This window comes from Macrotis lagotis, chromosome 7 (genome assembly GCF_037893015.1).
Source record: "Macrotis lagotis isolate mMagLag1 chromosome 7, bilby.v1.9.chrom.fasta, whole genome shotgun sequence".
Taxonomy (NCBI): domain Eukaryota; kingdom Metazoa; phylum Chordata; class Mammalia; order Peramelemorphia; family Peramelidae; genus Macrotis; species Macrotis lagotis.
This window is the reverse complement of record NC_133664.1, coordinates 156,113,765-156,139,370: the sequence shown is the minus strand read 5'-3', so window position 1 is coordinate 156,139,370 and position 25,606 is coordinate 156,113,765. Positions and strand designations below refer to the sequence as shown.

Below are 25,606 nucleotides of genomic sequence, written 5' to 3'. Positions count from 1 at the left end.
ATCAATATTTTTAATTGAAAACATGGAACTAAAAGGCATCCGATTTCCAACTTTTATCAATCCTTTTCAAATTTGCAATTTTTTAGTATTTTCCCATTATGCCATATATGGTATCAAATAAAATCCATAATGAGTTCCTATAAGCTAATATGGTACCCATAATGCTTTTCCCTTCAAACTTTTTACCCTTTGAGTGAAAAATAAGTCTTGTTTTCAAGAAAGAGAAGCAGAGTGTTATAGTAGAAAAAATTAGAGGCATTGAAGGCAAGATCTGGATTTAACCCTGTCACATGCTGAACTGAGTGATTGTTCACTCCTGGAGTTCCCTACACTAAAAAAAATTATAGTCTTGAATTTGTATAAAGTAATTTCCATTCATTTTTATAGAAATATATTTTTCCTAGAGGGAAAATCTCTAATTTACTTAATCTAAATAATAAGCTCTTCATTTTTAATACCTGATTATAAAAGAAGTTTCAAATCACTTTGCAATTATTTTATATTAAAAAATTAAAAACACACTACATTTGGAGTCAGAGGGTCTCATTTTGAATGGTTCTGCCACTGAATCAGTATGTGACTTTAGGCAAGGCCTTTCTCTTTTCTGGGTCTTAATTTCTCTTTCTCTATTCCGCCAGATGAGGCAGAGGTTCATTATGGCTTACAAACAGCTGAATTGCCTGCAAAAGCCTAAAGGATATAATTAACTCCTTCTTCTTCCATGTTCCCACTGCTGAATATGAAAGGAGGACTGAGGTGTATTGCCTCCTGGCATGTTCTAGGAGAAGAAAACATTTCAGCAAGGAAGAAGCTTTGAGCACCTTGAAGTATTCAACTACATCTCATCTATTAGTGACTCAGAGCAAGGTCTGGTCTATGCCTTTTTGTTCTAGAATTGGAATAGAGTGATGGCTGTATTTGACTGGTAGAGCTGAGTAGAGACTCATCCCTAATGAGGCCATGATTCCATTTTTATCTGGTTCAATTAATTTAACCCCTTTACCTTCCAATATGAAATGCTGTTTGACTTTTAAAACCTTCATAAGCCTGAGTCCTTCCTTCCATTTCAGCTTTCTTACATTTTGCTTCCTATCACATACTCTGAAATTCAGTAACATTCACCTCCATGCTGTTCTTTCAACAAGCAATTCCCTTTCCCAACTCATTGATTTTTTCACTATCTCCTATGCTAGAAATTCTCTCCCCACTCATTTTTGACTTCTGGGTTCTCTGTATTCCTGCAGCTCTCAGCTTAAATCCTACCTTTTGTAAGAAGTCTCCCAATACTAGTGCCTTCTCTCTTGGTTATCTACAATTTATGCTGATTATATTTCATTGGTAGAGTTTTTTTTTTTTTTTGTGGTCTCCTCCATTAATCTGTGAAATCCTTGAGAGCGGGGACTGTTTTTTTCTCCTATTTCTTTGTATTTCCAAGGATTAGTACAATGCTTGAGACATAATATGTTCACAGACTTAACATGGGCAGAGATTTTGATTTTAGCTTCAGATATTCATCTTATATTTGCTTAGATGGGAGAGGAGGAAAAGAATAAAGGGGGAAGAGAAGACAGACACACACACACACACACACACACACACAGAGGCAACTAAAATCATATACCCCAAGAGGATGATTCAGTAACATTATCTCCATATATGAAGATATATGCATATAAGGTAGCTTTTATCTACTCTACATAGCATAGGCAGAATTGATCTTTCCCTACTCCATTAGAATTAGAAAAAAATCTTCCATGTGTTTCTGCATTCTGACAGTATACTTTGATGACAGAAGGGTTGACTTTACAATACAAAAGGCAAAGAAAAATTAAGTGACATAAACCAAATATAAGATATTTTCACAAAATTGCATATTTTTGAGGGCAAGATTCAAAGGTCACTTCACATGTCATCTAAAGCCCTGAGAGGCAAGTTAAAAGGAAGAAATAGAAAAGTATTGAAAGTAAAAAGGTAAAGAAGGGACAATTGAACAAATTCCAAGGGGAAAAAACATTTAAAAGAGGGTGACAAACACTATAGAAGTGGCAGGAATTTTGCTATAAAATAACAAAAAAAATTAATAGTGTAAAGAAAAGAACAATAGTTGTAGAAAGAGGACTTAAATTGGAATTTAGCTCTGACAGTTAAAATGTGTGACTCTGTGAGTCACTTAATATGAATGTCTCAGTTTCCTCATCTGTAAAATGGGAATATTAACATGCATCCCAGAGTGTTAAGAGAAAATTAACTTGTAAAACTTAGAGTTTTATAGAAACGCGTACTTATTATCTCAATTCTCCTTAGTTTGAACTGGATTCTACAGTGAATATATAAACTAATTATTTCCAAAGAAAAGAGGAGAATTTTATAATACACCAATGAGAAGAAAGTGGGAAAAATCCTCCCCAGAGAATATGTATGTTTCCATTATTAATTTCTAACTCATGTTCTCTGAGAGACAGGTTTGTGGGTTGTTTGTAGTCGGGATTAATCATAGTAACTGACATTTGGACACTGCTTTAAAGTTTGCAGAGCATTTTACACAGATTCTTTCTTTACTTACAACAACAGCCTTGTGAGTTAGGTATTACAGGCTATTCTCATTTTAATGAGTGAGGGATTCTAGTTAGTGTCAAAGGACAGAACTGAACCCATATCTTCCTCAATCTAAATACTTTATACCAGAAATCCTTTTTTTAAAAAAAGTTATTTATTTATTTTGAATTTTACAATTTCCCCCCTAATCTCCCTTCTCTCCCCCCCACCCTCCACAGAAGGCAGTCTGTTAGTCTTTACATTGTTTCCATGGTATACATTGATCTAAGTTGAATGTGATGGAAGAGAAATCATATTCTTAAGGAAGAAAAATAAAGTATAAGAGAGCACAATTATATAATAAGATAATGTTTTTTTTAAAATTAAAGGTCATAGACTTTGGTCATTGTTCAATATTCCAGAAATTCTTAAACTTTTTGGCTTCAAGATCCTTTTATACTCCTAAAAATTATCGAGTACTAGTATGGCTAAGAAAGATATGAAGAACAGAGCAGAAATACAACATACTGTAATAAATGCTTATACAAATGTAACAATTTAAGCTTTTTGTAAAAAAAAGTAAGCTATTTGATAAAAATTGTTGAGAAAACTTGAAAGCAGTCTGGCAGAAATTAGGTATAGAACCATATTTTACGCCATTTACTAAAATAAGGTCAAAATGGATATCATTTCCATAAATTAGAACATAGAACATATTACCTTTAAAACACAGAGATAGAAAATTTATGAATAAACAACACAGAATATTGTGAAATGGTAAAATGAGTAATTTTGATAACATTAAATTAAAATGTTTTCTATAGATAAAACCAACAAAGCCAAGATTAGAAAGAATGTAGAAAACTGGGGAAAATTTGTTAAATTTATAAGATTATGAGTCATTCCACAATTGATAAATAACCAAAGGAAATGAAAAAAGCAATTTCTGGAGAAAGGAATTGTGTGGGATAAAAATTCACTTAAAAATATAGAGACTCAGGGGCGGCTAGGTGGCATAGTGGATAGAGCACCAGCCCTGGAGTCAGGAGTACCTGAGTTCAAATTAGACCTCAGACACTTAACAATTACCTAGCTGTGTGGCCTTGGGCAAGCCACTTAATCCTATTGCCTAGCAAAAACCTAAAAAATAAAAAATAAAAAAATATAGAGACTCCTCTGAACAAAAAAGAAAGTTTATTTTGGCTTTTCTGGAGAAAAGGGCATACTCCAAGACTCACAAAGGTAGTGAGGATCAAGGAGCTGTTCTGAATTGACAGTCAAGCAAGATTATATGGACTAATGTAATTCCCTCCTCCTCCCTATCATCCCTCTCTGTTGACTCATTGGTTAGTCTTCAGTTACATTCTACTTGTGAAAATCGACCTCAGCAACAAAGAAAAGAATGAAAGGCTTTTCATAAAATATTACTCACCATCCAGATGGTGAGAATAACCTTCAGGATCATAACTATCTTCTTGAAGTAATAGTCTATTTAGCATAAAACAAGAGGAGTCTTAAGAGGTTCCTTGGAATGCAAAGTTTATCTCATGGGAACAGTCTACTCTTCTCCCAGTTAAGATAGTTTTATCATCAAATAGGCGACTAACTAAAAATTCAAGGTCTCTCTGGAAATAGTTCACTATTCCCTCCCTAACAGAATCGGGAGGGTGCCTGACTTGGAATGCAAGGTCTCTCTCTCTCCCTCTTCCTTCTAATAGTCTAAGAATAATAGTCTTTGTTTTAATGATTTTTAAGCCTGAGAGGACTTCCCTAGGAATATTAACATGTAAGAGGGAATATCCCACTCAAAATCAAAGCTCTATATAGTCATGTGAAAAAGTGCTCTATATCATTATGAATTAGAGAAATGCAGATTAAAACAACTTTTAGAAATCATCTTACAACTTTCAGATTAGCTAAAATTATAGAAGGGAAAAATGACAAACATTGGAGGGGGTGTGGAAAAAATGGGGCATTAATTACTGTTGGTGGAACTGTGAACTGATCCAATCGTTTTGGAGAGCAATTTGGAATCATGCCAAAAGAGTTATAAAACTGTATATTATTTCACCCAACCATAGTGATGTCTTTACTCTAGCACAATGCTTTTCAAATGTTCCATCTGGTTTTCAAGTACATCAAAATATACCCTCTTGGGGTTGACCTTTGCTTCCTATGAATCCTCCATAATGGAATGACAAATTTTGCATTTTGGGTTGAAATAAGGCTTTCTGGGCTAACTTCTTTTTTATTCTAAAACTGCATGACTAAAAGTATCAATAACATATTGATAAATTAAATACTAATAAATACATATAGATGCTCTTTTTCTGTACTTTCATTAGGTATATAAATATCCTGTTAGTTCATGTGAATCAAAAGAATTGATACTAGAAATGGGCAAATATTAATCAAGAGAACAGATTTTTTATTATATTTTTTCAAAATTTGGCCCTAAAGCTTAACATTTCTGATCATAGAATCAAAAAAAAATCAACAGCATAAGGACAAGATTAGGATGTCATAGCAAACCAGAAACTTATCTGGGGAATTTTATGGAGTGAAAGCTCAAAATAAATCCACAGAGGAATATAGCAGTCTATAAACTTAATGAAATCTTGGGCTACATTAAAAGATGTGTCGTTTTCAAAGGAAGGAGGAGATAGGTCTACTAGACTCTGTCCTGCTCAGATTATGTTAAGTTCTTGGTGCCATATTTTAGAAAGGATATTGTCAAGCTGGAGAATTTCCACAAGAGAAGCAGAAAATGGTGAAGGGTCTAGATATGGCATATGAGAGAATTAACTGAAGGAACTGGACTATTTATCTTGGAGTAGACTTTGGATGTCTGGCAGGGAGAAGGGGAAATGATGGCTATCTTTATGTATTTTAAATACTGTCATAAATTATTTTAGTCTATTTAGCCTCAAGGGGAAGAATTAGGAGCAATGGGCAGAAATTTCAGAGAAATTTAAGATATGAGTTCAACATTTTGTAGGAGGGGAAAAAGGAGACCATAATACTTCCTAATCAAGTAGGTCAACAACAGGTCAATGACAATATTACTGCTTGTGAAACTGTTCATAATTTTGATTCACTTCATTTAAGTCTGTGTGATTTTTACTTGTCAACTCAATTTTCTGTTCCCTAAGAATTACATTTCCTCAGTTCTGGGCTTTTCCATCTGAGGTAAGGGAAACACAGAAAACGTCCTCCAGATTCTGCCTCCTTCTTTTAATAAATATTACTGCAAGGTTGTCTCAGAACAATGGTTAAGGCCCTAGCTTAAAGATATTGTTCAGTTCTATTCTTTCGTCTTGTATTCTATCATTATTCAAGATTTAGCTCAAATGCTACCTTCTGGAGGAGGTTTTTTCCCAACCCCAAAACTACTAGTGTTTCCATCCCCTAAGGCTACCTTCTATCTATTCTCTCTATAATTTGAACAGACATTTCTATATGGGATTTTTCAATTAGGATGTAAACTCCTTGATAGCAACACATATTTTTTTCTTGTTCAACATCCAGTCCCTGCTACACAATTTGATAAATGTTTTTAGATTATTTGATTATGCAAAAAATCTTTATATAAGTATAAATATAACAATTATAACATATATCTATAAATATATATGAATACATATAACACATATATAAATTTATATGGAATTTCAATATTTTCAAAGCTCTTTAATATATTAATTCATTTGATTCTTAGACCATGATAAGAGGGAGACATTATTATTATTATACATATTTTAAAAATAAGGAAACTGAGGCTGAAAGAGACTGTACTCTGATGGTGGATGGTATCTTGAAGCAAAACTTGAACTCAAAACTTCATGATTGAAGACCAGCTGCTCTATCCACTATATGACCTAAATACTTTGATGAAAGAATCTATCTGAGTCAATATTTTTTCACCTAACTCCAAAGGATTATAAAACCTCTCCCCTTACAGCAAAGTCTTGTGATACTGATGCTATGAATTTGTCCTTAAATACTGATGGTGCTCACTATGGCCCTAGGAAGTTAGAAATATGGCATCTGGAATGATGCTTAGCTATTCAGGGTATCTGGGACTGGAAGTAAATTGCACTCACTGTTGATGAGCTTTTGGTTCTATGTTTCTTTATAATATATCTTGTTTCTCTCCATAATAATGTATTTTTCATGATATCATTTCCAGAACTTTGCCTTTTAAACTAGAACGTGGATTGATCAACTTGTCTCACAAAGAAATATAAAATTAGGTTTGCCCCAAAGTGGAATATAATAACTAATGAAATGGTAAGTGCTCTCTCCTAAGGTTTCCAGTTGAAGGCAAGATGATCTCTTAAATGAACTCAGTGATACTTGTGATATGGACTTCATGAGGCTATTAGAAAGAAAACAATTCTAAAAAGTTTAAAGTGCTATAATTTAAAAAAACGACATGGATTGAAAGTCAATGTGGCAACAAAGAGAGTGGATCTTGGAACGAAAAGGATCTGAGATTAAATCCTTCCTCAGACATTTACTAGCTGTGTGACTTGGGGGAAGTTACTTAACTTTCCTTATCTGAATGTTGGGTATAAAAATAGCATCTACCTTATGGGGTTACTATGAAATGAAATGAGATAAAGTAATTTGCAGATCTGAAGTGGTATATAAATTCTACAGTCTCATAGGGGCAGCTAGGAGGTACAGTAGACAAAATCCTGGGTCTGGACTCAGGAAGACTCATCTTCCTAAGTTCAAATGTGGTCTCAGACACTTCCTGTGTGCCCCTGGGTAAGTCACTTAAACTCCATTTGTCTCAGTTTCTTCAGCTATAAAATGTGTTAGAGAAAGAAAAGAGTAAACCACTCCAACATCTTTGCCAAGAAAATCCCAAATGGGGGACAGAGTTGGACAAGACTGACAATGACTGAGTATTTTTATACCCAACATTCAGATAAGGAAAGTTAAGTAACTTCCCCCAAGTCACACAGCTAGTAAATGTCTGAGGCAGGATTTAATCTCAGATCATATTTCTATAAAATTACAATTGATAATCAAATAATTATAAAATACTATCAAGTATAGAATAAGCTTTTAGGATTATAAAATAAATCAGGCAAATTTTGGATTATAAAACCTATTTCACTTTGAGAACTCCTCAGAACCATAAAGTACATGGTTTAAAATCATATGTGGCTACTGGAACTATATTAGCTTCTGACTGACTGCCAAGATGTACCTACCAGTTGAATAAGCATCTGTATTGGATTAAATCTCAGGTCTACACTTAGCACATGGCAAAGTTTTCCTATTCTTCTTAGCTTTCCAGTCAGACCTTTAATTGAGTAATACTTAAAAATTCTTTTTTTATTCCTTTACTTATGTTTTATGTACCAAATATCTTACTTTTCCATATGTATGTCACAAATCTTATACTTTTAAACACTAATGTATTTCTCTTTCGTTGTTTACCACTCTCATTTATCTGTTGGTCTCTTTAGTCAATCAAATATATTTTCCCAGTTCTGCTATTGAATGAATTTCCTTTGCTTGACAAGCAGAACACAATGTAGCTAAGTGACAAGATTTTGCCATTCACAAAAAACATCAACAGGAAACATCAGTGCACATTCCTCCATGTATCAGGTCCTTGGCTACAGTTCAGGGTAACATCTTCCTGAGGTTGTTCCCTATACGATGTTGCAAATGTTAATGACTTCACCTCTGCGCTTTTAAAGTATTCACAATCACCTCTACCATCATTTAATTAGGTTTTCATCAAAGATGAACAATGATGCACCTCTTCATATTATCTCCCTGGGGCCTAATGGCCCTGATGATTCTTTCAGACAGCTGTAGCCTCACAATTTATTTTTTGGCGATATCTTTTTTTGTTGGAATGAGTATATTGGGCATTTGGGCAATGCCAGCTTGCAAAGGGCTGGTGGCAGATGGAAAGAAATCTGCCCAGTATGCCTTCACCTCTACATGAGCAGAAAGTCATCAATTTCCTCCATTAAGGAGTTGTCACTCAGCCCACCCAGCTGGAAGACCATTTTTGATAGCCAGGCTGGCTGGTGGTAGACGATTCAGATACAAAGTGCACTTTAAAAGGAAGCTAAAACATCATTTGTAGGAAAATTGAAAATGCATGGCTTCAACCACAGCCAATTTTTTAATGACTGTAATATTTTAAGTGATTATTTTTGCCACTTCAGATTGCTCCTTAGAGAGGAGAGGTTTTTTAATTAAAATCTAGGCAATGCAAACAGATGAGATATGAAGAGTAGAGGAAAGAGAAATAGGATGAATAAAATTAATTAAAGCGGTATTGTCAGCAGAGCCATAAATTAGACTGTTTCTTGATGGAAATGAAATATACTGGTACAGGAATTTCTAGATTCCAAGTGAGATAGGCAATTGATTGATCTGAAATCAACTGAATGATTGCTTATATACAATCCTGTTTCCAGTGCCCTCAACTCTGCTGCAGTAATTTTTGTGGACCACTTTCAAGATTTTGGCTTAGAGATTACCGGGTCAACCTGAAGGTACAGATTTTTAGACTCCAAAAATTCCGAATATTTACTAAAAGCTCTCTCCTGGGAGGCAAACTAAATTTCTATCATTTTCTACACATTCAATTTCTAGGTAATTTAATGCCAGTTTAAAAAAGCTAAAAACTTGGCTAAGTATACAGTCCAGGTGCAAAAAGGACCACAGTGTACTTTTCTCTCTTCAAAACAATAGATTCAGAAATGGTGAATGGATCTCAGATTGCTGAAAAAGTATGTTTTGTCTCATTGTTTTCTGCAGTCATTAGGGTCTCACATTTTAAATGCTCTGCATTATGAATCATAGAGATTCAATTTATGGCTTATTTTGTGAAAAGTGTATAATTATTTGGCAATAGTAACTGCAACTACAGAACAAAATAGCTTTGAGCTATTTTGGGGGGAATAACAATGTAAGATTCCATAAAATGATTAATAATCTAAACTTTGAGCCTCAATTTGGCTTTCAGACCAGTCTTTTAATACAAGTCTCATTGAGGACACTAGACAAGACATTATTCTGAAGAAAAAATGACACTGCTTTAACAACCATGTAGAATAATCTATATTTATTTAGTTTACAACTAAAGTTAACTTATTAAACATTAAAAATAACTCCAGTTGGTAATTATATATATCTGCCTTCAACTGGATGAAATAAGTTAACTCAGGGGATTTATTTGGAACTTATTTTCTTTGCTTCTTATAAAAAAATACTCATTTTTCTATATTCTTAACATTGAAATTGGGCTGTCTTCCATTTTTTGCTAATGCTATTTCATGTTAATTATAGTACAAATTCACCACATGGAGAAACATAATATCATGAAGGCCCATTTCTCTTTGTGCAAAATGTACCTTTCATCCCCAAAGCACTTTATTAGCTTAACAAATTAGAGACCAGTTGTTTTATCCTACACTAATATGCAGCTACCTCTGGGGAGGAAGATGACAGTTGTAGTGATGATAACTAAAGTGAGAATTCCACCAAGCAGAGGGAATGTAAGTCGACAGAATGCAATTGCCCAAATTGGAATTGATCCAGGGGACCACTTTTAACATTCCTATTCTTAATGGAAAAAGACATGGGAACTTAAAGGAAAACACACAAGTTCTTTTGAGTTCAAGTTTATGTTCAACGGAAAGACAGTAGCTATATTCCTCACTTTACAAAACAAATGTATCCCAGCAAGATGGTCTATAAAAGAAGATTTTTTTTGCCACTGCAGTAAATAAATATAATACTCAAGGGCAGCAAGATACATTGACTAGAGAACTGACTTTGAAACCAAGAAGATCTGAGTTCAAGTCCTACTGACATAATGGTTATGAGACCCTGGACAAGTCATTTAAATTCTCAATGTTCTAGACAACTCTATGGTGATAGTTATAGTGAAAGGACTAACCTGAATTTACAGAAAGGATTTTTTCATGAGGAAGTTCTTTATTACAATGAATCATAAGTTCAGTCCTTATACTATTCCACCAGTAGAATTAATAGGTGGGATTCCCTATAAGAAGTTTAATTTTCTTTGGTAACATTTTCAACATTCTGCCAGTTAAGAAGTTTTACCCAGCATCAGTATTCCTTCTTTCCTCTTATTTCTCCTCAGCAGCTTCTCTTCAATTACATACTTGAAAAAAATTTGAACTTCATTCTTCTCTTTCTTTTCTATTATTAACTCAAATATCAGAATACCCCAAAAGCTATATTTTTATATTTCATCACTAGGTGACTGTAGTAATTTGAGAAGTGTGAAAGAAATCCTGGAACTGAGCAGTACCCAACAGGGAACTCTAGCTATTGAATCCAGCAAAGTCAATATCACCTTATGAATAGAATAAATTGGATGGAGATTAAATTATGAAGGGCTTTGAATGCATAACAGAGCATTTTATATTTGTTCCTAGAGGCAAGAGGAAGTCACTGGAGTTTACTGAGTAGGAGGGTGACATGATTGGACCTGTGCTTTAGGAAAATCACTTCAATGGCTGAATTGAGTTTGGATTAGAGTGAGAAAAGATTTGAGGCAGGAAGACAGATGCACCAGCAGCCTATTGCAATAATCAAGTTGTGAGATAAAGAGGGTGCATACCAGAATGGTGGCAGTGCAAGAGAAGAGAAAGGAAGAGATGTTGCAAAAAAAAAAAGACTTGACAATGGACTGGACATGGGGAGGGATTCTAGGTAGGGAGGAATCCCAGATGACTTCTAGATTGTAAGCTTGAGGGTCTGGGAGATTGGTATTCCCCTCTACAGTAAGAGGAAAAGTAGAACACTGGGAGATTTACAAGAGAAGATCAAATTCTGTTTTGACATTGCATTTTTAGATTCTACAGGAGATGTTCAAAATGTCTGAAGGCAGTTGGAGATGTGAGATTGGAGGTCAGTAGAGAGATTGGGACAGGATAGGTAGATCTGAGAATCATTAGCACAGACATGATAATTAAATCCATGGGAACTGATGAAATCACCAATTGTGGTAGTATAGAAGGAGAAAAAAAAGACATGAGTTCAATAAAGTTTACCATGAAGTTTATTTATTTTTAAGAAATTCCATTTTCTCATTTATTTTCATTAAACATAGCAGATAGGGGGCAGCTAGGTTGCTCAGTGGATAGAGCACTGGCCCTGGAGTTAGAAGGACCTGAGTTCAAATGCAGCCTCAGACACTTAATAATTGCCTAGCTGTGTGAGTCATTCTTTATCTCATTGCCTTAAATTAAAAATAAAAACAACATAGCAGATACTTTCCATTGAGAGGCAGAGGATTATTTGGATGGTAGATTTTTGCATATAAAATATTGATTAAGAAATAAAAGTAAATCTAGTAAGGGAAAATGTAATTTTGGGGGGGGGGAGGTGGGAGAAAAAAACCCATAAAGGAAAAATTACTTGGTGGAGTAGAACAGATTAAAAATTGAGTAATTAAGTCTTTGGTAGTAGCTTCTACTAATTACTGATTTAGTATGTATTTTCTAAAAGCAAATCAATAAAAGTTTTGTTACCAGAGGGCCTGAGTTTGAATCTTGTATTTGCCACTTAATATCTGTGTGATATTAAGTAAGCCCTTTAATTTCTTTGGGCCTCAGTTTCCTCATCTGTAAAATGAAAGGATCAGACCATTTGACCCTGAGTATCCCTTCTAGTTCTAAGTCTCTGATCCTGTGGTACTACAAAAAGTACTCAGAATCACAGATCTCAAAGTTCAGGTCTTCTAGTGAAACTGAACTTGAATAGGAGTACTTTTGAAAATCTCCCTGATAATTTATCTTGCAAGATGTGTAAGAAGACTTTTTGGCTATGAAAGGAGGAGAGGCATTTACTTTCCAGGGTCCCTTAATCCAATTTTGGATTGAGTTTTAATTGTTAGAAGTTTTTGCTTCTAATTCTACTCTCTGAGGTGCAAGCAAAAGAAATTCATTCTGGCTTCTCTATTACAGTTATCAAATCTATAAAGATGCTAATTTCTTCTCATTTCTTTAATATCAATATTTTTACAATCAATAATTTATATTCAATATTTTAATGTTCTCAAGGACATTTACTATCCTAGAAAAGAATATCAATGTTATTCCTAAATATGCTCTCAAGAAATTAATATAACACTCTGCCCATGGAAAAGGACAGTAGAAGGATCCCTTCCTTAATCCTGAACACTGCCTCTCATTTGATTCTAGAAGTTTATTAGGTTTGGATGTTAATATTTTTCTGGCTGTCATGTTGTCCTTTTGAGCATCTGAATTCTTAATTTAGTTTCTCAAGTTGGTTTCTTGTTTCAATTAATGCTCTTAATTTTTTATTCAAATTATAACTTTTACAATTTTTCTTGAATTTTTTTCAGACACTTGAAGTTTATGTGCTCACATTTGATATTCTATCTACTTTTTTCTTTGAAGTTTTTGCAAGGCAATGGGGTTAAGTGGCTTGCCCAAGGCCACTCAGCTATGTAATTATTAAGTGTCTGAGGTCGTATTTGAACTCAGGTACTCCTGACTTCAAGGCCAATGCTCTATCCACTGTGCCACCTAGCCGCCCCCCCCCCCCATCTACTTCTACAACCTCTCTCTCCCAGTAACAATTAACCAATTTGTTTCCACTTTCTTAGAGAAGCATCAGGAGAGTTTAAGAAACTGGGATCTGTGAACTTATAAAAAAAATCTTTTTGAGAACTATTTTAAGATAACTGGTTTCCTTTGTAGTCTTGTATATTTTGTTTTATGCATTTAATAACATTATTCTGAGAAGTCTTCACCAAATTGCCAAAGAGACTGATGACACAAAAACAACTAAGAACCTTTAGAAGAGAAAATGTGGTGGAAAGTTCCAGTTCTTGCTGGTTTGAGAATTACACTGCCTGTCTCCCAGAGTACGTGTTTGGCAACTGCAAAATATGCATTAACATTCAGAATACTGCTCCAATGACTACTTTTCTGGCATGTAAGGCAATAATACCATGATAGAAAGAGCAGTGGATTTTGCATACAAGAACTTAAGTTCAAATCTTAACTGTTCTACTTATTAGCTGCAAGAATATGGGGAAAAAACTGAGATAATGAACCTTAAAATTTGACTTCATTTGGAGCTTTTTTCTTTTTCTTTTTTAATTTAAGGCAATAGGATTAAGTGACTTGTTCAAGTTTATACGGCTAGGAAATTTTTAACTGTCAGAGATCGGATTTGGACTCAGGTCCTCCTGACTCCAGGGCTGGTGCTCTATCCACTGGGCAAACTAGCTGCCCCCATTTGGAGTTTTCTTAGCAGAGTACAGGAATGGTTTGACATTTCCTTCTCCAGCTCATTTTACAGATAAGAAAACTGAGGCAAAATTAAATGACTTGCCTAGGGTCACAAAATTAGTAAGTGTCTGAGGTTGTATTTGACCTCAGGAGGAAGGGTCTTCCTGATTCCAGAATGGGCACTCTTTTCACTGTACCAATAAGTAAGCCATAACTCAAGATTATTGGATCTAGACAAAAATATGTTAATTATTGGATAGTTAGCTATAATCCATAAGGAAAAGGAGTTGATAACAGAAACTGAGAAAAGATCAATGACAAGAAACTTTCAAATTCAATAAATCCAGAAAGTCTTATTTCTTAATAAAATTGTGGGGGCATCTAGGTGGCACAATGGATAGAGTACCAACCCTGAAGTCAGGGGGACCTGAGTTCAAATTTGACCTCAGATACTTAATAATTACCTAGCTATATGACTTTGGGCAAGTCTCAACCCCAATGCCTTGCAAAAACAAAAAAAAAACCCACAAAAAATTGTGGCAATTATTTAGTTTCTGAATTTAGAACTATATTCAAAGAATTTCTGTTAAATGATGCATACAAATAGCACTGCCCATTTAAAAGCTACATGTTTATAACAAGACCTTTAGTTTGTACTTTTAATCTATATCTGGAGGTAAATTAATATGCATGAGCAGATTGAAAAACTAGGCTATGCATCAGTTTTTTTTCAACTTATTATTCATATAATAATATAGGACAAGACGATAGAAGGACCACAGATGTAGAAACAGCAATCAAAACAGGGGAACACTTTTAAAAAATATAGTACAGTTCTCTCTCCTAGTGATCTGCATTTAATCTGTGGGTCAATTCCAGAGCTGACAGAAGTTGATGATTTATAATGCTGAGAGTGAGGAATAGGAATAGCAGGATAGATAAAAAAGTGATAACGGTGATCAAGTCTGTTTCCTTCTTCTCTCTTTCCCTTTTTATTTTTTGTTCTTTCCTTTTCTCCTTCCTTCAAATCTACGCATGTACATCTATCATCTATCTATCCATAAATTCTCTGTCTCTCAGGAAAGTTGGGTGATGGACCTATCCAGGAGAAAATTGTGCGCTATCACCAAGGATGAAGCAAATTTGGAAACTGAAGCACTTGCTCTATAAATACATACTACACAGTTGACAACTGATCCATTTTAAGAATTTGACACCATCTGTTTCACATAAAGTATCATTAAAAGAAGCTAAAGAGGGAGGCAAATAACTGAGTTCACCTACAAGTCATTAATCTCTGGGTTGTAGTTGAGTGTTTTGGTACTTTCGTCTTATTAATACTTGACTCTTGTAGATGACAGAATAAAGATTAAATAAATCTTCTGGACAGGTTTTTGATATTTTTTTTACTTGAAATTAGGAAGACTAAAATTTCAAACTCATTCTAGGAAAGTACAAGGATCCTTTTGCATCCTTTCTCAAGTGTTTCAACAATAACAGAGTTGAAGTGTCAAATAATTGAAGTCTTTAACCTTAATATTCTCAGAGAAAGGAGTTGAGATGGGCCACACCACAAACACAAAACCAGACCTTTGAAGATTTGTGGTCTATCATTCCCAAGCAAACATGAATTCATAGGCAGAATCAAGAGAACTAGTCTCAAAAATAATTTCAGAAATAAGAATTAGTATCTGAAAATTAAATATGTTGGCTGATTATAGTTACTGTTAAACTGGAAACATTGGTTAACTTCCTGTAAAATCTGGCATTTATTCCATTCTGTTACTGGGTTGCAGCTGTATTGTTTCCATTTTGTGCTAACAGTTATTTAGTGTTTCATGTGAAATATATACACAGTGATGGGTCTTAAATTTTGGACCATTAATTACAAGTATTATTATTATAGGTGGTATAATTTGCTCTTACAGTGAATTTTATCTTTCAAGATGATACTAAAGAAGACTCATAATTATATGTGGAAGGAGGTTTGAAATAAGTCTGAGTAGATAATCCTTAAACTATTTAAAAAATGAATCACAAAACAAACAAATAAATAAGGATGGATAAAGGCAAAGGAAGGAATGATTATTATTACCAATGCATCCTTACTCAGATCATATTCCTACCCATCCAAATAAAAAGACAAGAAACACAATAATCTATAAACTCTCTGCTTGCTGATATACTCATAATCTATATAGTTTGTATTAATTACAAAAAAGTCATACGATAATGTCTTTCTCTGTAGGTAGATAGATATGGTCACATAAACCTTTTAAACTAATTATCCAATTTGGTCCTATGCTATGTGGGCTGGAAGGGGGATAAAAAAGCAACACAAAATCACACATCTAAAGAGACATAGCAACAAACATTTATCAAGATATATGTGTGTAGGTGTGTAGGTGTATGTGTGTGTATGTGTGTGAGTGTGTATTCTTCCACTTTCCTTTTATGATTTTACTATTACTATTTCCTCCCACGAAGTTTTTATATTAAAACTGTGCAGTCAGACAATTTACATGTGCCCCTAATTTTATGGGTAGCTGTAAACTTAATAAAATCACTCATGTCAATAATAGTGGCTATTAACTATCATTATACAATATACATTTTCTTAGGTTAAATAAAAGTTAATACTTAACCTCTAACTTCTCCCTGGAAGGGAAATACTTGGGCAAAATAGAATGTTTTATTTAGTTGTAGTGACTTACTGCCAATTCACAAAGGAAAGAACTCTTTAAGAGTTCTTATAAAGATAAAAAATAGGTATCACATTACATTATTTTCGTCATTAGGTAAAGGATGTCTTTACTGAATAAATTACACAGTGTAAAAACTACAAATTTTCCCAGAACAAAACTGAAAATCAAGCAGATGAGAAAGCTTCTCTAGCAAGCAAGTCAGGAAAAAGAATATAAACTGGACTGATTTTGTTGGTTTAAGATACTCCCAGGTGAGACAACTTCTTTCAGGTTCAAGTCATCATATGTTCAATTTATGGCCTTTCCACAAAATATAAAAATAGTTAGATGAGCTTAAATGAAAAAAATTAGAATTATGATCTTCAATTTAGATCTAAAAACCATGCTAGATCTGGAATTCGTCTAGCCCACTACTATCATTTTAGAGATAAGGATGCCGAGGTCTGCAGAGGTTAAGTGTCTCACTCAGGAACATGAGGATAATGAGGAGGCATATAGAACTAGTGAGATCTGAATCATGCATTTTTAACTGGAAGCATTAGACTTCAGGAAAAATTCTTGCCAGCCAGCCAGGTTTGAGGGCTGACATTTTAGTCATCTTTATTGTAACCTATTTTGCTTTTTAAACTAGGGTTAACTTTGTTAAACTTATAGCCATGACAATGATAAGTTGGAAAATGTGTATAATACTCCAAAGTCTAATCTACAAAATTGCAATTTAATTTAAATATCATTACTGAAGCAAACCTACACTTGATACATTTTTGTCATGTACTGTTCTGAAGTACATGCATTCTAGAACAGAGTATCTAATTGGATTAGTATAATAGCTTGTAAAATGAGGCAGAAAACATATATTTTTGCCGCAAGGAATACTTCAGTTACAACTGAGACCAAATAATAGGCATGTCATTATGGGAAAAGGATGCAAATCCAAGACCCCCGGGGATTACATGTGTTTCCTCTGTTTATTTGTCTATTTGCCAGTGATGAAAAGTAACACCAGAAATTCCTCTTTTGTCAAGTAGCAATGTAATTATGACAAGTAACTCGATTCAAAGGTACTTTTTAGCATCAACATAGAAAGAATCCAGGGAATCAGTTTTTTTTAAGGGGCCAAGATTTTGGTAAACTAACCAAAAAAAAAGTTAATATTTTGGTTAAACAAGTTATTTTTGTAATAGAACTACTAGTTTGAACATATGTGGAATTTTTTTTTGTTGTTGAGCTTAGCTGTTGGGAATTTTAAAATATAATTTTGTGCCTAATGTTTCTTACCCCCATGCTTTTTCTATTAAAGTAACAATGTCCTAGTTTTTTGTTCCCAAAGATGCATAGAAAAATAGCTTTGAGAAGAGAAGCTTGTAATAACCCCAAGAACATTGAGGGTTTCATGTTATTTATTTCATGGTCTCATTATATCACTTTACTATAAATTTATATCTGGATAAAGATTTACTTGGTTATCAAATTTTGAATCTGTAGATGAAAAAGGAGAAAGAATGGGTTCAAAAGTATTATGTGGTAAAACACACTTGAATACAAAGAATTTCTGATCCATTTGAAAATTTTGTGTTTTCTTTCTTAGATTAATTTTCATTAAAAAATAACTTTTTGGGAGGCTAGGTGGCATAGTGGAGGTGGTGCAGTAGATAGAGCACTGGCCCTGCCCTCAGGAGGATCTGAGTTCAAATCCAGCCTCAGACATTTAATAATTACTTAGCTGTGTGGCCTTGGGCAAGCCACTTAATCCCACTGCCTTGCAAAAACCTTAAAAAAAAAGTAACCTGGGGGCGGCTAGGTGGAGCAGTGGATAAAGCACTGGCCCTGGATCAGGAGTACCTGGGTTCAAATCTGGTCTAAGACACCTAATAATTAAATAATTACCTAGCCGTGTGGCCTTGGGCAAGCCACTTAACCCCATTGCCTTGCAAAAACCTAAAAAAAGAAAGTAACCTGCTATTCCCTATTTATTTAGATATTATTTCTTCTACATTTTCTTGTTACTATACAGGGTGATTACATCTTCTTGAAATTTTACTTAAGAGTTTACTTTAAATATAAAGAGATTTTACTTAAGAATATAAATGATTTTGGGGCAGCTAGTGGATAGAGCACCAGCCATGGAATCAAGAGAACCTGAGCTCAAATTCGGCCTCAGACATTTGATAGTTACCTAGCTGTGTGACCTTGGGCAAGTCTTAACCCCACTTCCTTAAATAAATAGAATTTTTAAAAAAGAATATGTGATTAGCCTTTTAAAAATGTATTCCATTGGGGCAGCTAGGTGGCGTAGTGGATAAAGCACCGGCCTTGGAGTTAGGAGTACCTGGGTTCAAATCCGGTCTTGCTTAATAATTACCTAGCTGTGTGGCCTTGGGCAAGCCACTTAACCCCATTTGCCTTGCAAAAAAACCCTAAAAAAATGTATTCCATGGATAAATGTGTATTAATACCTCTATTTTGTGAAGTCAAAATTAATAACCTATATTTATTCTTATATTAAAGCATAAGTTAAGAAAAAAGAAGAATAATTCTCTTCTCCATGATAATGGTGATTGTGCGGAAGGAGAATTAGCTTTTCTTAATTTGGTAAATTTCTTTTTTAGGAAGAAGAAAATCAAACAAATACACATACCTTAACCGTCGCACCAGGGAAGAAAAGCCAGTTGCCAGTGTCCACTGGATCTAGATTGTCTTCTAAGATGATTTGTCTATGAGCTGAATTGATGATCAAAATATTGTCTAAAGCCCAGCAGGCTTCATACACATCACCTGCATGAATGTATTCCTGTTTCCATTGAAACTGAACATTCTCTCCTTTAGCATCTTCAGGAAGGTAGAGAATATGAATAATTGTGCTGATATTTGATGGAGCTCTGCAAAAAATGTGGTGAAATAGTGAATGAGATGCTACAAGGGGGTTTGGTTACATCAAAATAGTGTTCCCCTTAGAAATCAATGCTAGACAATACTAGATAATATAAAATGAATTGTTACTAACTGTGAAGTATTGTACAAATTTAACTTATTACTATAATTATTGCCTACAATAATACAATATGCCTACATTTGATTAATTCCTAACATAAGCTATCATAAATTGTAAATATCTCAAAAAATGTGTACAAATGTAATGAAAAAATGATACACACTCAAATTCTGTTACAAAGATTATGTGAATGCCAACCAGATTAGAGCATCTCATATATAATGCTTTGTTTTGAATACATGCTTGGTTAATATTGTTGTTTTAATTTGATAAGAGAAAAAAGAAATTAAAACACAAACTGAAAAGGTATTTAATTTATTTCTAATTTTATTTTAGAAAATAAGCATGAGAGAATTCATCATATAATCAACAGCATAATCAGACTTTAGATGATATTATCTACTTTGGGGAAACATATAATTTTGTTTTTCTGTTTAAAATATCAAAATTGTAATTATAAAATTAAAAAACTAATCTCTTCATTTATTATTATTTAACTAAATAAATTTTAAACTGAATAATTTAACATAATTTTTAGGTTGATTCTATTAAGAACCAGGAGTTTTTGCCATGGATTAAAATATTTTTTGAATATTTTATTCTCCTAAAGCAGTAACATGCCATACTGAAAATTATGTTTTAAGTCAAGATTAAAAGTGGTGCTAAAATGCAAACTAGTAGTACTTTTGGCTTGTTATAAATCAACCATAAAAAACTAGGACAGACTCATATTTTTCACTCTTCACTGAAGCATATATACTGGTAAAAGTGTCAGTGATGGTTATAGATAGTTTATCTTACATTTAGTATAATCATTTGGTATTTTGTTTTAAAAATATTTCATGGTGGTTATATTTTTCTATCATCCAAAAGGAATTAAAACATTATTAAAAGGAAAACTTTCATTTAAAATAATAAATAAAATAATTGTCTACCTTAGACAAATGAATATTGTAGTTTGAGGTATGACACAGAAACCCAAAATTCTATTCAATAAAAGCAGATGATTTTGAAAATTGTAATCAAGAGCAAAGGTACAATACCACAGAAAAAAATACGTAGATTTCTATTTAACATCATAATCATAATGCAACATTAAAACCAAGATTTTTATCTAGAGTCCTAATTTGTCAGAAGTGTAACATAATATTAAGAAAGAAAAATAATTTGTGATAATACAAGCACGATTAGTTGCATAGTTGATTAAAAATGCTTTTAGATTGACTTTTTTCAGTTAAAACATTTGTAGAAATAACTAATTTACAGACACATTTTTCTTATTTCTTCTTGTCTCTTAGAAACAAGAAAGGTAACAAAGGTTAACACTATAATATATATGATCAGAGTGTCAGAGCTCAGCTTGTACTAGGAGCACATTACTTTTTATTTTATTCTGTCATAGAGGGAAACACAATATTAAAATCCATGAATTACACTCATCTTCTTTAGCTCTTGGCTAGAATAAAGACAGGTAAAAATCCATTGGATGGAAATGCCACCGGAAACTTTGGACAAATGTGTTTACTGCTAGATACTAGTAGCTTACATTAAGAACCTAATATTTATTCTGCCTTTTATGGCATAAATCACAGTTTTTTTCATCATGGCAACTGTGGTAAAGTAAATGTTGTATTATTAATTGAATCAATCACAAAACAGATTAGAAATGTTTTGTTTACATTATGCTGTTAGAACTGTAATAATGGCAAAATAAGATTTTAATGATTTTTTTAACAATATATTTTACTTTCTACTATTTAGAACATGCAGAAAAAAAATCAGACTAAACAAACCCAGACTGAAATGCTATATGGTATTTAACTTTGCCAAACCCCTTTTAATAGGAAAGAACCAATTTTCTTTCCCTAAAGCATCCTACCTCATTTCATGTTAAATGTGTATGAAAAAATCGAAAAAAATAATATTTCACTTAGCTGCTGAGGGCCCAATGCCTGCTATCAAAGAATGATAGTCCAGAAGGGATTTCAGGAGGTCATCTAGTTTATACCCAAGCCCATAGGCAGAACTGTACCCATTTAGACAGATGGGTAACTATCTCATTTTATAGTGGGTTTTCAATGACTTACACTCCAAATGTAAGTCATATTCTGTCATTACAGCTCTCTAAGAGTAAGAGATAGAATACAAAATCATTTCCCTACCTTCTGATCAATTGTTTCAATCTGAATTCCAGAATCAGAAAGATAGACATAAGAATTTGAATGACTCTACCTAAACCTTCAGAACCACAAATACTTGGATGGAAGCCCTACTCTTTAAAATTGAAAAGGCAAATATGTAAATTTGCCTATGAATATATGAACATTAGACAAAATGTATTTTTAATCCACAAAGAATAAATTTAGTCATAAGGAAAGAAAACTGGGAATTGGGAAGAATGTCTATTTTGTTAGAGTGCATGTAAATACTCGAAGTTATAACAAACCTAATTTTCTCTAGCTGAATCCAATCTGCACTGTTATTCTTGGTATAGGACACCACGATGTTGGGGTCTGAATAACTGAAGCGGCAAGAACCTGACCCTGGGAAGAGTAACAGATATTAGAGTTAGAAACCAATGAGCTGCTATGCCATTCTTTCTTATCAATATTCTTGATGGATAGATTTTTTTTAATTGTGTGTGCTGAAATCATCTGTGATCTGTTAAAAATAAATAGGAATTTTTTTCTTTACTAATAAGGAGAGATTCAAAAGCAATAACCTATAGATAGTTAATTTCATAGATTTCCCAATGAAGAATAAATTTTTTTCTTTTCTACCTTGAAAATTATATTATATCATATTATAAATTTCCACAGCATCAAATTTAATTATTGGAGAATAATTAATATTAATGATTCAATAAATTTACTTCATATCACAACAGTTTCACCAAATGTTACACACACCAGGACATAGCATGCAATATAAAAAGAGATGCAAAATTTTTTGATATTGAAATAACAATAATATTACTCATTTGGAGAAATAAACAAAGGACATTTAGTCACATTTCCAAGTTTGATGAAGTCTTTTTGATCAAACTTATAAACATAAAAGTAAAAGTAGATTCTATATTATAACAAGACTCCATATTGTTCAATCAGTTCATGTAATAAAGCACTATAATTGTAAAGATCAATTTAGAATTCCCAAATTTGCATGGAAAATGAAAGATAGCAAAGCCTTTGTTAGTAGTTTATTTTTAACTGCCATGGCAGGGATTTCTTTGCACTATATTAAAAATAAATGAAGCAAAAAAGCAAAATAGCACAATTTATGTTTGATTTTTATCCATCTGCTGGACTAGTTGATGTTTCTGTGAATGGCATCTGTTGACAGTTTTTACATTTGTAGGACTCAGGGGCTCCAAATTTTAATCAGACTCATTTATTTTATGTTTGTAGCACTCAGTTCAAAATCAGCTAGTCAACAATCACCAAAACTGGCATCTTGATAAAAGACCAAACAGTAGCATTCTATTTCTATTATTAAAGGGTAAAATACATGTGATAAGTACAAGAAGGAAGGAAGAAGTCTACTCAAAGGATAATAATTTAGCCACGCAGTTCTAAAAGAAGCCCACCTTGGACAGTTTTAATTATTTGTTAAATTCTACCTTTCATGATCCACTGCTTAAAATAAATAATGAGTTGTTCTGGTGAAAATGTGAGTGTAATCACATGGTAGAAAATGTAATAGAAACAAGACAGTATTATAGAACTACACAATCAGTTGAGAATTCTGAGATAACTTAGTCCAATTTAGGACTTGTACAGGGATCCCTGCAATAAAATCACTGGCATATCTAAACTCTTAAGCACTTCCATTAAAAATCAATCCATTTTCAAGTAGTCCATTACACTTTGGGGGAGTTGGAATGCCAATGAATTTATTTTTTATATTGACATTAAATTTGTCCGTCTATAAATTTCACCCATTTACTATTCCTACTTTTAACCCAAGAGACCAGGTGAAATAAATCCAAACCCTCATCTAATAGATGATTATATTTATCATGTGTTCCTTAAATCATCTTTTCTCAAGGTTAAACATCTTTAGTTTCTTTAACCATCCCCATAATTACACTGTCTCCAACATCCTAAATGCTCTTAGCTCTCACCATCTAACTTGTCAACATTCTTCCTAAAATGTAGTGCACAGAATTAAATATAATACTTAAGCTGAAGTCTGAAAAGGGGAATGTTTCTGAAGGATTATAACTTAATTCTGGATCTTAAGCTTTTTTCTTTTGAATATAGCCTATGAAGGCATTGCTTATTTTTTTTTAAGTACTAGCAGATTATTTGTTCACTTAAAAAAAAAAGAAAATATGGCACCCTCTTTGAAGCACACCCTTCCCTATTCTTACTGCCACTGGCAGTTTGGGGTCCCAAATGAGGTGGCTACTATTTCCAATTTATGTTCTAGAACAAACTGTAAGAGGCTCAGATTTAGTACTGTTGTTTTCTATTTCAGTTATCTATTGATATCCGTCAGTTTTAATTAACTTTTAAGCAAAGGTACTTTTGAGCAAAGATAAAGCAAGATCAAGTGGTAGAAAACATCCTTCCCCCCAAACCTGGGATAATCCTATATGGAGTGCAGGGAAAGAAAAGGCTTATTCATAGAGAACAATGGTAGTGAAGTACCCATGTGGAAAGAGGAAAAATAATGGCAGTCATCTTTAGGGTGGGATTGGAAAAAAGAAGGGGAAATGGGAAAAATTTACATGATAACTTTATTATATATTTAAAAGAAATAGCAAGATATACATAATAGATTTACAATTTCATCTTCAGTCATTTTTTTAAAATCATAAAAAATTATGAAATGCTTGCTTTTTTCTATATAAAAAAGAGAAAGAATGAATAGGACAAGAATCAGAAGAGGTGAGTTTTAAATAAGACAAAAGAACATCCAGAGTTAAGCCCTTAAAAAATTTCCTTCTGAGTATAAGGGAAAGTTCCTCCTCCTAACTCATTGTTGTATAAACACATGATGTTAATGTTATAATGGTCATATTTTTTGGTTTTGAAAGGCAATGGTGTTTAGTGACTTACCCAAGGTGACAGAACTAAGTAATTTTTAAGTGTCTGAGGCTGCATTTGAACTCAGGTCCTCCCGACTCCAGGGCTGGTGCTCTATTCACTACACCACCTAGCTGCCCTTATATTAAGTTTTAAATGTGCAAATTAAAATGGTTTATAATCTTGGATCTCATTATGAAGTATGAAACTCTGTTGGAGTCAAGGAAAAAAGGAATTGGGTCTTTGCATAAAAAATGTTAGTCAAGTGGAAAATGAGTCTCGTGTCAGAGGGCTCCAAGATTCCAGATATTGATTTGGAGCTAAATCCCTGAAAAGGAATCATTTTTGGAGAGAGGACAATTTCTTTGTCTTTCCTGTTCCTACCCTCACCTTCAGCATTCACCATGTCATTAGAGAGTCTCAACCAATAGCAGATAAAACCTCCAGATGGGATCAGATAGACTAAACTAGTAGAAAGCCAGGAGATGAGGAGCACTTTGAGGGCAATCAGATACAGAAATTCAGTTCCCAGAGGAGGAAGGCATCTTCAAGGGGTATGACTTGAAGAGAGTTCTGGCTATGGACTCTTAGAAAGTATAAGGAATTCTGAGTCATACTTTTCCCCATGTGTATACCACATGTGTCCTCCAAGGTCTTATCCTTGCTCTTTTCTCTTCTCCCTTCTTTCCCTTCTTCCCACTCCCATCTTGTTTTCTCCCCTTCTCTCTTTCTTTCTCTTCTTTCCAGTCCCATCTTGTCTTCACTCTCCTCTCCTTTCCTTTCTTCTCTATGTTCTTTCTCAAAGGTAATCCTAACTATAGTTTCAATTAGCAATTTAATGAAATGTATAGAAACAGTTGCATCTTCCCCACTGAGATCTGTAGTGTCTTTTTTTTCCCATTTTAGAAGGCAAGGAGATACAATAGAAAGAACACTGAAACAGGAGTAAGTGAACTTGGGATAGAATTAAGATGTATTTTTTTTTGAACTACCTGTGTGACCTGGGGGCAAATCACTTAAATCTGTATTTCTTTTTCTCATCTGCAAAATGAAAGAGGGAATAAATAT

General features: G+C 33.5%; 1 protein-coding gene across 1 annotated transcript in view; it reads right to left on the bottom strand.

Moving 5' to 3' along the window:
* The window catches only part of RELN (reelin), a 548,816-nt gene that overhangs the window by 247,689 nt on the left and 275,521 nt on the right, over positions 1–25,606 (bottom strand). The window contains exons 9-10 of the mRNA XM_074193988.1: positions 21,955–22,051; positions 19,155–19,395 (exon numbers count right to left, since the gene is read on the bottom strand). Coding sequence (XP_074050089.1) covers positions 19,155–19,395; positions 21,955–22,051 — 338 coding nt within the window. The remainder of the gene's footprint in view (positions 1–19,154; positions 19,396–21,954; positions 22,052–25,606) is intronic.